The sequence below is a fragment of the Podarcis pityusensis genome (assembly GCF_964106645.2).
Source record: "Podarcis pityusensis genome assembly, chromosome: 7".
Taxonomy (NCBI): Eukaryota; Metazoa; Chordata; class Lepidosauria; order Squamata; family Lacertidae; genus Podarcis; species Podarcis pityusensis.
Window position 1 is genome coordinate 53,610,298 of NC_138031.1, and position 14,297 is coordinate 53,624,594.

At 38.5% G+C, this 14,297-nt stretch overlaps 1 protein-coding gene and 1 long non-coding RNA gene across 2 annotated transcripts in view; both read left to right on the top strand.

Annotated features, from left to right (window-relative positions):
- The window catches only part of LOC308481711, a 490,911-nt gene that overhangs the window by 298,541 nt on the left and 178,073 nt on the right, over window positions 1-14,297 (top strand). The window lies entirely within an intron of this gene.
- The window catches only part of DOK6 (docking protein 6), a 189,573-nt gene that overhangs the window by 128,658 nt on the left and 46,618 nt on the right, over window positions 1-14,297 (top strand). The window contains exons 5-6 of the mRNA XM_081014274.1: window positions 3,105-3,294; window positions 13,601-13,739. Coding sequence (XP_080870400.1) covers window positions 3,105-3,294; window positions 13,601-13,739 — 329 coding nt within the window. The remainder of the gene's footprint in view (window positions 1-3,104; window positions 3,295-13,600; window positions 13,740-14,297) is intronic.

Below are 14,297 nucleotides of genomic sequence, written 5' to 3' on the forward strand. Positions count from 1 at the left end.
TAAAGATACAAGTGTTGTGAAGGATAAGACAGTTGTTGGTGGAAGAGTCCATCTGGAAGAAAATGAGAGTGGTGAGTGATGGACAGCTATGCAAAGTTGCTGTGATGCTGGATCACAGCACTACTAGACCAAGCCTGTAACCAAGATTGAGAAACGGAATCCATGTGGGTCTTACAGTAGGGTTGTTTAAACCCTACATTCTTAGCAAAATATGCCTCTGTATTCTGAAGCACTAACGCCACATCACCCAGGAGCAGCAAGCTTTTCAAGCTCTAAGTGTGATGCTTGTTTTTTAATCCAGTCAAATACAGTAGCAGTGCTATTATCTTTTACATTTCTGCCTTCAAATCTTGGGTTGAACAGATTTCCAAAATTGTGAATTGAATGGCAACAAAATTCTGCTGCTGTGTTCTTTCTCCCACTCTCGGCCTTTTGAGGCCTAGATCCATTTACTGTGACAGCAAGAGGAAGCCCACAACCTAAAAAGGGACTGAATCCTTCTTCCTTCAGTTGTGACAATGACAGTGCTCACTAGAAGCAGAAATATATATTGCTGCTGCATTTGATAGCCGTAGTATTAGTGCATAACTCAGTACTTGTTTGTTCTCAGTGTACAGGAATCATATTGATCTGATACAGTATGTAGTCTTACATAAAAGTCTTCTAACTCAGTTTTTTGAAATTTTTGGGGTTGAATACATCAACACATTGCCTTAAAAATGTATAATTCTAAAAGAAAATATTAGATAATCCAAAATTTTCCAATTTCAGGGAGGAGGGGGAAGCTTTGGAAAAAAATAGGGAAATTTTTTTTCTGATTTTTATTTTTTTATAAATTTTTTTGCTTCCCCTCTCCTCCCAGCCCTAGGCCTTCACACATCCACTGCCAAAATCTCTATATTCACATATTCTTGGGCTTCTGCTGGTACACATGTGCATAGAGTAATATGTCAACTGAAAATTCAAGAATACCTGATAAACATGGCTTCTAAGACCATCAACTACTGTTACATCTGAAAAAGGAGCTGTCGCAGACAGTGCATCTGAGTTATGTGATGTGACAATATCTCCCAAAGTGAAAGTATTAGGAGGCAACTGGTAAAATCACAGAAGTGGAAAGAATGTGACCTTCCACACCCATCTGTGAAGATTAATTAGATGTGATGTGGAAAACCTGTGGATCAAGGTTCCGGTAGTGGTGGGGGGATGGAATAGCCAATAGTAAGATGACAATTTCGGTTGTGACAAAAGCATAGGGGAGGGTTTAACTCTACATAGTATTCTTGGTTAACCACTTTCCTCAAAAGCTTCTATTGGTATTTAAATGAAGGCATACAGGTACCTGACCAAAAAGAAAAATTAGTTCCATTGTGCAGTTTCATCTTACATGTTTTCAGATTTTCTTTAAAAATAAATAAATTAGATTTTCCAGAATTATAACAAAAACCACAAAGCAGAATGACACACAAAAACAGAAAGGAAAAAAAGAAAAAAAAATCAATGAATGAAAGAAGAACAAAGGAACAATAAACAAATAAACAATAACAACAAACTTAATTCTTTACAAATCCAACCTTTTAAAGATCTTGATTGACTTCCTCTAGTCCCTCTCTTCTGAGTTTTCTTGTAGTTAAAAGTAACAGCTTTCTAATATCATTATTAAACTAAAACAATTTCCAGTTATAGTCCATCTTATTCACTTTACTTAATATTCTAAATCCCATTTATTTAATTATAACTTAGTTTAATTCTAGGCCTATTTGTTTCTTTCAAGTAATTCCTAATTTTTTATATTACAATATTTATTCAAATAGTCCTTAAATTTCCTCCAGTCCTATTGAAACTCCTCTTCTTTCTGATCACGGATTCTTCCAGTCAGGTCGGCTAGCTCCGAAAAGTTCATCATCTTTATCTGCCAATCTTCCACTGTTGGTAGTTCTTGTGTTTTCCAATTTTTAGCAAGTAATATTCGGGCGGCCGTGTGGCATACAAAAATAATTTAACATCTTTCTTGGGCAATTCCAAACCTGTTATTCCAAGAAGAAAGGCCTCTGGTTTCTTAATAAATGTATATTTCAACATTTTTTTCAGTTCATTATAAATCTTCTCCCAGAAGTCTTTCACCTTGGGACAAATCCACCACATATGGAAAAAAGTACCTTCTTTTTCTTTACATTTCCAACAAAGGTTATCACTATTGTGATAAATCTTTGCTAGTTTTACAGGGGTCAAGTACCATCTATACACCATCTTCATAATATTTTCATACATGCAGTGAACTTAACTCATTTTTTCCATAGCCTCTCCCAATCCTCCACCATTATATTATGTCCCACATCTCTTGCCAAATCAATCATAACCAATTTAACTTGTTCATCCTTTGTATGCCACTCCAACAACAAATTATACATTTTAGACATATTCTTACCTTTAGTATCTAACAACTCCATTTCCAATTTGGTTTTTTCTGTTGCAAAACCATTTCTCCTATCCATCTTATATAATTCATTAATTTGATAATATTGCAACCAATTCACTTTATCTTTAATTTGTTCAAATGGTTTTAATTTAAAACCTTCCTGTTCCTCTAACAACAAATCTAAGTACCTCAACCATTTGTTTTCCATATTTAACTTTTTTGGGGCCTGTGCTTCCATTGGCAAAATCCATTTTGGTGTTTTTCTTACTAAGAGATCTTTATATCTAGTCCATGTTTTCAGATTTTCTAATGAAATATGTTGATGCTTTGTTTGGTTTTTTCCCTTTGGAATAAAAAGGTCCATCACAGTAAAGAAGCTCTTTCAAAATAGCTCTCTAATTGAAATTATTAATGCAATAAGAAGAAGCTAATGATATCATTTTATGAAGGTCACTGACAACAGACAGTGTTTAACTGTTACATTATGCCATTGAGCATCTGTTACTAATGATAAAGAGGTCTCAGCTGTGCTTCCAGATGTACTATGAGCTGTCTTCTGAGAGAGTTGCATTGATGTATTTAAATGGGTTTATTATTTACATGCTTGTCACTAGACTGAAAGGGAATTATCATCATAATGCAAGCTAGCTCACTATTTTCACCATGATTTTCCACTCCTTTTCAGAACGCTTCAATGTTTACCTAATGCCTACACCAAATTTAGATATCTACGGAGAATGTACAATGCAGATTACACATGAAAACATCTATCTCTGGGATATACACAATGCTAAGGTGAAGCTGGTGATGTGGCCTCTCAGTTCTCTGAGAAGATATGGGCGGGACTCAACATGGTTCACTTTTGAATCTGGAAGGTAAGAGACAATTATGGAAATATAGTAAGTAGATTGACTCATATGGAATAATGTTTTATTGTTGCCATGATGGGACATGAAGCATCAATGGACACTTTTAAGAGAAGTTGTTATTTTTCTGTCTGGAATTTGATTTTTTTAATTTCTTTTAATGAAAGAAGTTCTAATTTAATGAAAGAAGTTCTAAAGAAGTTCCAAACTTTCTTTGACTTTTCACATCAAGTATACATACCTGGCAACTGAGCACCAGACTTCATGCACTTGATGAAGCAGAATTTAGTCCATGAAAGCTTGTCTTGCATCTAGTAAAAATGGAAGTGTGTCATCATGTAGGCCATACTGGAGGATTTTTAGTGCCTCTTCACAATCCTGGATTTGCATTAAATCAGGGAGGGGGGGGGAATCAAACTGAAGGCAGGTTGCACAACTGCAGTGGCCATGGCATGGAAGCCCATCCCTCCACCACCACCACCCTTGCTTTACTCAAACTTCTGTTATTGTTTAAAACAGCTACTTCTCCCCCTTTCACTGACCTTTCCTTTTCACTGTTCTCAAATTTCTCCCTCTTCCTTTCCTTGCTGCCTCTTGTAAGAGAGATAAGGGATCCAGAGCCCTGAAAATTCCATAGTGCCCTCACAGAATGTATTTCACTCCTTGTACCGTGTGTTATCTCCACCATGAAGCTCCAGATTCCGTGTTTCTATTTAGAACATATATTTCATTAGGAAGCAAATGTCCATATATTTACAGCATCCGTCAGCTGACCTTCACCTTCTCTAACTGAACAGCCTGAACTTGCCATTAAGATTCTTTTCATCTTAGAGATACAGTAGCATATATGATCATGGGGTATGTGTGCAAAGGGGGACTGCAGAGGGAGAGAGGGGAGGGGACATGGAAATTGGAGATGTCTGTGTCCAAGGGAGAGTTGAGAAAAGGAAGGAGGAAAAAGGGAATGAAGGTGAAAATGCAGGTAAAGGTAAAGGGACCCCTGCCAGTTAAGTCCAGTCGTGAGCAACTCTGGGGTTGTGGCGCTCATCTCGCTTTACAGGCCAATGGAGCCGGCGTGTGTCCACTCCGCAGACAGTTTTTCCAGGTCATGTGGCCAGCATGACTAAGCCGCTTCTGGCGCAACAGAACACTGACACCAGAGCAGTGCATGGAAACGCCATTTACCTTCCCGCCGTAGCGGTACCTATTTATCTACTTGCATTTTTTGACATGCTTTCGAACTGCTAGGTTGGCAGGAGCTGGGACCGAGCAACGGGAGCTCACCCCATCACAGGGATTTGAACTGCCGACCTTTTGATTGGCAAGCCGGCTCAGTGGTTTAGACCACAGCGCCACCATGCGGGGGAAGGTGCAAAAAAGGAGAAAGTTGGAGGCACGGGAATGGGAGTGAAAGTGGGGGTGCGAAAAGAGCTGCAGAATATGAGGCGATGGTGTCGCGATGGGTGGAATGTGAAAAGAGTGCTTTGTAGTTGCAATGTGTGGGGAAGAAGAAGCAGGAGGTTGCCATAATAAATTTGTTATAAAGCTGCAATAGGACTGCTTGTTGTTTTTGCTGCAACACAGCTACCCTCTGGGAGTTCTGACACTTAAATACAGCAAATACAGAAAACTCCATTAGTCTGTGTGCTTTCCAATTTAGCAAAGCGTAGTGTACTTGCCATAATAAAATGGGATGAAGCATAAGACATTTCAGGTTGATGAATAAGCAAGCATGCTTAAGTTGGCAGCAGACATAAATTCTACATGTTGTAGTTGTGGTTTTGAACACACATTATCTATGCTGACAATGCAGCAAATGTGTGTCAGTTATCCATATTTAGGAGAAGAGAGAAGAGCCGCATGCTTGTTTTGAGCCTAGTAGGTGTGATGCCAAATGGTAAAAAACCCCTTCAGGCATTTAAAACATTTATAATAAACTTTTGAGGAATGCAGCATGCTGGTGGCAGATTTGATCATCACCACAGATGCATTAATTAGAATGTTTGTGGACAACCCATGTGTCCAGCCGTGGAGTATTCTTTGCAAAGGAGCTGCAAACCCTTTTGCATCTGCATACGTAGGCCATCTACAGACATTATAATTAACATGCTTAGGTCAGGGTCAGACTCTTCAGTCCACATTTTAAATGCCTAAAACGAGCTTTTTCAGAACATAACTGCTCAAGAGCAGGAATCAGTTCTGTTATTTGGTCTTCCCACTGAGTGTGTCTAATGGTTTCATTACCAAGAAGGGAAGGGAAGGATGATAAAAAACCTAAAAATAGGCACAAGAATATAAATTGCAGTTCCCAAGCCATGAACTTTTTTGTATAGCAATTGGTGTGCCTGAAGTCAGTGTGCTTTAGCTCATAAAGATTCAACTAAAACTTTTGTGACTGATAGAGTCTGGGAAACTGGACTGTTAACATGAGTCAAAAATATTAGAGCAACCGGTAGCATAAGTAAGGGTTATCATGCTCAAGTTGAGGAATACCTACTTAATTTTTCCAAAAAAAAAACTTACAACAATTTGTCATAGACTTTTATCTTTCCGATTTGTCACTTTTGTTCAGGAATTGCTTGTTCGGGGATTTATTGCTTTGTTCCGGAGTTTATCACATGGTAGCAGCTGTTTCAAACATTCCTGGAGAACCATGTACACAACTTTGAGCTTCGTTGAGTAAAATGTGGCATATAGAAGTAATAAATAAATAAGAATTTAATTTATTACCCATCTCTAGCAATATCTAGTATGTGTCATGCTCAGAACAGACCTATAAAAAGGAATGGAGATGACTTTTTGAGATTCCTGCATTGTACCTTCCAACTCTACAATTCTGTTGTTCTATAAACTAACAGCAGCTTCATGTGGCATTGCCACATAAACTGTGGGCATTTGTATACGTCCATACAGAGTATGTAACCAGATGCTGGTGATGAGCTTTCAGTCTTATAGCTGTCCATGGTGCTGATAAAAGGAATCTACCAAAACATGAAAACTCTAGTGTCAGATTTAGCTTGGCCCTGATTATGTTTTGTGTGTGTGTGTGTGTGTGTGTGTGTGTGTGTGTGGCTATTGTGAGTTTCTTGCTGTGGATTGCCAACTATGGTAAATTGTATAAAGTAATAGTTTTAAGTAGTGCAGACAGATAAGCAAAGATTAGAGCAACCCTTCTGTTTTACTATTTAAGCAAAATGTGACATTAGCTCTAGGGATAACATTTAGGAGTAATACACAATCCTTCTTAAGCTCCAGAATCAATGTGTGAAAAGAGGCAGAGGACACATATGTGAGCATGGGGACTTTTTTAGTCTTCAGAAGGGACCTCCTTATAAGTATATAAATGTAGTAGGTTTTGTGGTGGTGGTTGGCATCCAGTATAAATGAGGGTTGAAATAATGACCCTGTCTTGCTCAGCATTAGGCTTTGGAGAGAAAGACTGAAATAACATCTTTATTTTGTGGTTTATTGAGTGTAATTTGCTTTACATTCAAGGTCTCTTTGCTATATTAAAAAGAAATGTTTCCTAGATCTGATTGAGATTGTTTATTGTCATTTGTTGCCATATTGGCTTAGGTCATTTACTCGAATCACCTTGGTATAGAAAACAATGTTTGCTCATACTCTTCACTTGCAATGTAAAATAAACTGGAATACTGTAGAGAGAAATGCAGGGAAGATCAAGCTTTGGAGCCGGGAGCTGGATTGGTAAACTTGCAATAATTTAACTGTATGGTTTTTAAGCAACAGTAAATGGCAAGAAGTAAAATTTCAAAGTCTTATTTAACAGCACTGTATCAATTGTTGCTATGAGTGTTTCTCAGGTAAACTCTTGAATATGGAGCTTTGGTTCAACATTTGCAGTCATGATGTTGATGCACCTTGTTTTGATGACAAGCATGCCCAAATATTTTCTGTTCCATTTCATGACAGGCAAGCTTGATATTATTTCATTTCAGTGGTTCAGAGCTTGGTTTGGAGGGAGTGATACTGCTTTCAGGTGGTGGCAAATGTGTAATGTTATATGTATATCCATATGGGATAATTTGTGCATAGTTCTTCAGTTAACATCAGTCCTAGTATTTCCCTCCATCTGTCCCCTGCAGAATACCCCATATGGTTGGCATCTGCTAGGTGGAAAAACTAGAGGAATGAGCAGACAGTGCTGGCTGACATCCTTAACTGGCCCTCAGGGACATAAAGGCCTAAACTGCAAAACCAGGGCCGTGAGACTGTTAGGGCCCTGCTGTGATCACCTGCTTTGGGAATTAGAGCCATGGCTAAAGGCAGGGCAGGTTGAATGGTAAGTTTATGCATGACATAAAAGGATTGAGAGACTCTCCGTGGGCATCCATCTTCTGCTGTGTGCAGTCAGTATATTGAGATTGCCACTCTTGAAAGTCAGACAGCTGCTGATATCTGATAGCACAGTTGGCATAATATATAGGGAAGTTTTTAAACGATTGCTATTTCCATTTACCCTAGGCAGCACATCCACAGAAGACTAATGATATATCTAGATAAGTGGTTGTACTCCTCTCGTTATCATGTTCTGATGAAGGTTAGAAATGTTAAAAATAAATAAAAATAGATAAATTGGTTTCTTTTGCCTTGTAAAGAAAAAGGAGTGGAAAGGAGTACAACATATATAATCCAGCAAAAAAGAAACTGGAACAGATGAAAAATATAAGTAATGGGAAAAGATAATCACATTTTCCCCAAGGTGGACCAAGAACTAAAGATATCATTTCAGTACCATAAACATTTAATGCAGTATGTTCACTTTTAAACTTGCTGTGTTATCATATTTACCACATTTCCTCCTATAATCCTACAGAGAAAATTTAGTGTTCAAGTTAAGCTAAATTCTGCCCTAACATATAGCCATGCTCTGGTCTGTAGGGCCACAGGTTACAACCAGGTCACAAACAGATTGCAACTTGTGATAATTGAGCTGAAGCCAAATAATTATGCCTGGGCAGGAGAGTGAGGATGAAAGGATAAGCCAGTCGGTAGGACCAAATAACTACCAAAGGATACAGGAACATGCCAAAGCTCAGGAAAAATGTGATACTTTGGCTTAGTGGATTCACTGCCTGGCATGAATGGGTGGTGTCAGTCTAAACCATCTCAAATTTGCTGTATGGGTCTGAGGCCATTATAAAACTAATGTTCACTGTCATTTCCCTTTCTGTGTGGAAATGGAGTCATATGAGCTTTGTTTTGTGCATAAATTCAAGTTCAGTGTGTTGCTATTCGTATCTTAACAACTTGGGACTATTTTACCTATGAAATCACCTTACCTCGCATGTTCCCACTCAACCCCTTTGATCAGTGGAATTGGCACTGCTACAGGTGCCACATAATACACGTTCTGCATTTGTAAGAACCTGATCCTTTAGTGTGGCAGCACTTTGGAAGTCCCTGCCGAATGATATCAAGCAGGCGCCTTCACTCTAATCTTTTCAGTGCCTGCTAAAGACATTATCGTTTAAACAAGCCTGCCTAGACGCTTAGAAAGGTGATGCTTAGAAAGTTGATCTGAATTTTAACCTGTTTGGTATCTTAACTTTTTGTATTGTAATTTTTTCTTGATAATTCTATTGTTTTATCTTTTTTGTAAACTGCTTTGAGGGTTTGTTTGTTTTTTTACAATCAAGCAGTGTATAAATTTTATGAAATGAAATAAAATAAATGCACCCAAGAAGCAAAACTCATCACTTGTTCTGGCTTGATATCTGGTGTAGGTGAAATCCCTGTTTCTTGCTTCCTTATATGTTGAACTTTTGAGGTACCCTACAATGTGGTAGACATGGAACTGTTTGCCTGGTGTTATCATATGTATGAATAATAATTTTAATAATACCCCACCCATCTGGCTGGGCTTCCCCAGCCACTCTGGGCAGCTTATGGCAAATCTAAAAACATAATAAAAACATTGCTATGGTTCTTAACCATCCTAGGATGGTTTTATTTCCTATTTGAAGTTGTAACATTGGAGGTAGATAAGTACTTTATTTCTTATCATGAGATTCTCTTCATTTTTGAAGGAATGTAATTGTCATATTTGTGGTGAGAAGGATAAGAAGGTAACAAGGATAACATTTTGTTCTTGTCCAAATAATACAATATTTTAAGACTAATATAAGTTTAATAAACGATTGCTCTAGCATAGGAAAGAAGCTCAGATTTTGGAATATGCCATTATGAGTCCTGAATTTGTGCGTGTGTACTGTTATTTTGCCTTTGTTAAGCAGAAGCACCAAAGCCAGGCAAGGTGTGCTAAATAATATGTATAATTCATTCCATTGCACTGGGTTTTATAATTCTCGAGGATTAATTATCTGACAACATGTTAGTTTGCTCCACTGCTTCCATCTCTGGAAAAGGTGGGTGCATCATTAAAACTGTATAGATAATTAGCTTCACCAGCCTGCTTTTGTTTGTGTGTTTATATTATTATTCAGTGCAGCATGTAATATAGATAAGTTTAATATGGTTTCTTAATGAATACCTGATGGTTCGGGGGGGGGGGAGCCCTTCTCAGTCTATGTTCATGTTTTATTGCAAAGGTGTTGTGTTTTTAAGGTAAACTTCATGTTTTGAAGTTGGTGGGCTCTCTGAATACTTAATTTGTTCATAAGCATGCTGTATCTACCTCCACAGTCAATACTATTCCTACTGGGGGAATAGTACATATAGCACAATACTCACTGCAGAATTGTGCACCACATCTGAGCTGAGAGATCTTTCAACACTTCCATAACCTCAGAGACCTTTGAAATAATTCAGAGGCTTCCTGGGGTGCCTCTCTCCACAGTGCTAGAAAGACTGAAGGGAGGCTGGTCAGCACAGAAGTGACACATGCCTCTGATCTGTTTTGACCTAAGCTGAACTTCTTTCCTGGCCAAGCCTGTAGTGTAGCATTGTGTAGCCCAAGCAGAGCACCAGTGAATTTGAAGGCACTTCTAAGATGGCTGTCTAGTGATCTCCTCAGTAATTACAGTGCTAAGGGGAGGGAAATCTCTTGTGGCTCTTTTCCAGATAGAACTGTGAAGGCTGAGGACCAGCTGGCCATTGAGTTTTGAAGTTCACACTGTGCTGCCTGACAGATGAGTAGTATGCAAGTGCCATTTCTGAGCTGGCCAGGTTATGGGAGGGCAGGGGGCATTATGTGGTATATGAAATGCTGTTTTAGAAGAAGTAAGTGCAAAATATAGAGCGATATTAGCCACAAATATGACATGTATCCATCATGCAAACAAATATACCCATACAAAGATGTCCTATGTCCGCATCTTAATATTGTATTACATACTTCACATCCTCTCCTTACTGTAGTTGGTTTCTTTTCCATCTTCAGTTGATATTTCTGAGAGGGATTCAAGAAACCTGCCAAGTTGGCATAGTTTTTAGATTATCCAAAGAAGGGTTTAAAGGTTAGCATCTGCCCTCTAAAAACCAGATTGGGAAATGTCAGTTCAAATTGACTAACATCTGTCTCATGAAAACTTTCTTAGTATAACTTTAGGTTTTGTAGCTAACCCTTCAAAATAAATCTATAGACTAAGCCCATAGCTATTAAAATAACAACAGTAGATAAAACCATTATTAAAACATGGGGCCATAAAATGTTATTTTATATAATAAGTATATTTTAAAATTTCTGTTTTGCATGGATAGAGGAGGAGTGATGTGAAGATGAAACTACCAGGCATGGAATACCTTACCCCAGTGAAAAGGAAAACTCTTTTTACACATTGCTTTGTGTATAATATCCTGTAAAGTGCACTAGCTGATCCATTTGTACCAGCAGGTTGTTGTTGTGAAGTGCCCCTTTGAACATTCCTCATTCAGGATGGAAGGCGTTTGTGTCACTGCCCAGCTTTGTGAAAAACACCCAAGCCATGCTTGTGTTTGGAGTGGGGGGGTGGTCTACGGTTACTATGAACTTACAAAGAAAGACTGTAGAAATTGGATTTTATCCATGAGAACAGCATTATATTTTTCTGGAACACTAACAACAGAAAGTAAGCAAGACAGAAGAACCTTGCTATTGAGTAACAGAATTGATCAGGCCACAACATATATAACCAGGAGTACTCAAGATTAGGAATGGTTGCGCCAGACAAGTACAGTTGAACTTTTCTGATTTTTTCCTGACTCTTCATCACCTAATAAGGGGTTTATATTGTTAGTTCCATAAACCCTAAGAATCATAGTTTTGAACAAATAGAATAGCTGTGAAACCAGCTTCCAATGGTCCTCCCACCTCTTTAAATATTGCCTCTGTCAACTTCAGCCCGATGAACTTCAAAGCAAGAGGAATTCATATACTGAAGTCCACAAACTAATGAGTCACAAAAGCAGGACCAATATTTACTAGTGAGTTCACTCCTGAATCCAAGATACATGTTTTTAATCTTTCTTGGAAATTTCAAATGTGTATCACATGGACAGAACCCTCCTGTGAAGCAGTAGAACTTTTGGACCTTGTCAAGTACTTCTTGAGTTTAATGGATTGGAGGCAGCTGAGAATGACTATATCACACCTTTTAGAGCAGACCAGACACTGAACTACTTAGATCTGTGTGTTCTCTTCATTGCCCTTTACTTACTCCATGTTCTTCCTGTTGTTAATCTTTGTTCTGTGTCATCACTGATTTACAGGTCTTCTCTACTTTTTCTATGACCTTTTTTTCACCTATAGGGCTTGTCTGCTGTCAAGATATGCTGCTTTGATTAATTGTATTTCCTGCTCAACTTTGGTTGGCTTCACTCTCATCTTTACTTGTTAACCTTTGCAAGCTTTTATTGTGAACTTTTATGTGCTTTAACCTTTTCTTTATTGACTATCTCACCCTTCCAGCACAGCCTCAGTGCTCTTTGCTGTTTGGTTGGGTTTTTTTTGAAAATTATTTTCCTTGTATAGCTCCTGGCTTTTTTCCTATCATTGTAGCAGTATAGCACTGGTATAATTGTGTTTCCACAACAGTGTAAGTGGGAAAATTCCAACTGGACCTTTTTTATTTTGGGTGCTCGATGACATAACAGGACTTGGAAAATTCTTTCACATGCCAGTGGAGAATATGCAGGCAAATGGACTGGGGCCACAAAGCTTCCCTCTGCTAAATCTATGCTAACCTGAGTTTTTGTGGCAACATAAATCTTACCCAAACTATGAGTAATTAGAGTTTTTCCAGTTTAATCATGGCTAGCATGAACAGAGGAAGGGACAGGCAGTGTACATGGGTCTCATGCGCATATGGGTTGACTAAGATGAGGTATGATTGCCCAAACACAGTTGCACTTACAGGCAGCAATCTTCAAATGCACTTTTCACAGTCACTGTGGCAGCTACCATTTCCTATTCCTTCTTTCCTTCCTTGACTCAAGTGAATGAGCCAATTGCATTTTTAAATAATGTATACAAGGGCCACACATGTGCCATCCCTGTTCTATAGATATGGTAATATAGGAAGCTGGTCACTCTGAAACTGAGTGGGGTGAATGATCTGGTCTTTGCCCGTGGGAGAAGCTGAAATTCAATATGAAAAGCAAGGAAGGTAGGCTGGAAGTGGACCTTGATCTCCTTCTTTTTAAATATGCAAACTCCTCCAGGCAAAAGTTAGACAGATAATTCTGATGTTTGAAACTGTTATCCTGAACTGCCCACCTGACTCCAGTTTTACAGCAGTCTGTAGCTGATAGCATCATTTTTGTTGGCCAGGGCATAAAATGGTGGATGCCTGAACCTTAAAGAACTAGTTCCAGCATCAGACCGCCAGTGGGAGAGCGAGAACAGACATCAACCCAGACAAATAAAGAGATGAACTCTGACATATGTTTGCCCATACTCTGTGGCCTTTTACAGTGACTCTGCTGCCTCCTTGTAGGGTTATCATCAGGCCCTGCCTAACTGTATCATCTTCCTTGGGCAGGAATGCTGCCTTGGGCAGCAGGCACACCATCAGCAAGGTTGCCACCAAAAAGGAAAAACCACAGGGGGTTGTCTCTTTGAGGGTGACATAAAGACCACAGACTTTATTTTTCTGCCCCTTTTAATTTTTTATCTTTATTTTTGCCACACATGTAAAGCCAAATGTGCACAAGTTAAATGCATGGATTTAAGGTTCTCAAAGCAGCTTTAATGTCAAGACTAAATTTTGCCTATGTCATTAGAAATCCATTGGTCTATTGACACCCATTGCCATAATAATTCATTAGCAGTATGAATACCAGAAGAACCCAACTATGCATGTTTATTTTATCAAGGCGTTATAAAATAAATTAATTAATTTAGAACTTTTTCTAGGATGTGCGACACAGGAGAAGGGCTGTTCACCTTTCAGACAAGGGAAGGCGAGATGATCTATCAGAAAGTCCATTCTGCAACGCTGGCAATAGCTGAACAACATGAAAGATTGATGATGGAAATGGAACAAAAAGCACGGGTAAGGATCTCACTCCAATATTGCAAAAGGCATTTGCTGCATTAGGAAGGGAATAATTGTGAAATTAATAAAAACAAAATCAGACTTCTTTAAGAAACTTAATACCCATGGATACATTAACATGATACTGAAAAATGGGTTGTGACATTACCTATTTTAGGCCATACGTTCCCTCGGAGTCTATATTTAAAACATGGAGTTAGCCCTGATAGGTAGATGGAACACCCATCAAGGTGTTATTTTTCTGAATGTGGTGTCCATGTGTGTATGCCTTTATACATCCTCTTTTCCCTAATGCCAAACATTAACCATGCCACATTGTAAGCTGCTTTTGAAGCTTCCCAAGTTTAAATAGTAGTTGGATTGTGGCATGATCTTTGTTTAAATGAACAAGGTGTGCTCTTTTCTGGAGCATGGCCAGTGATGTTATGCCATGAACAATATTTGCTCTCAAGAATTCCAGTATATTCTCTTCTCTTTGATAGATCAGGCCTGTCTTTAAAGAAGCAAAACCAATGAAGCTTATTATAAAGGCAGCGTAAAGGTTAATAAATGTCA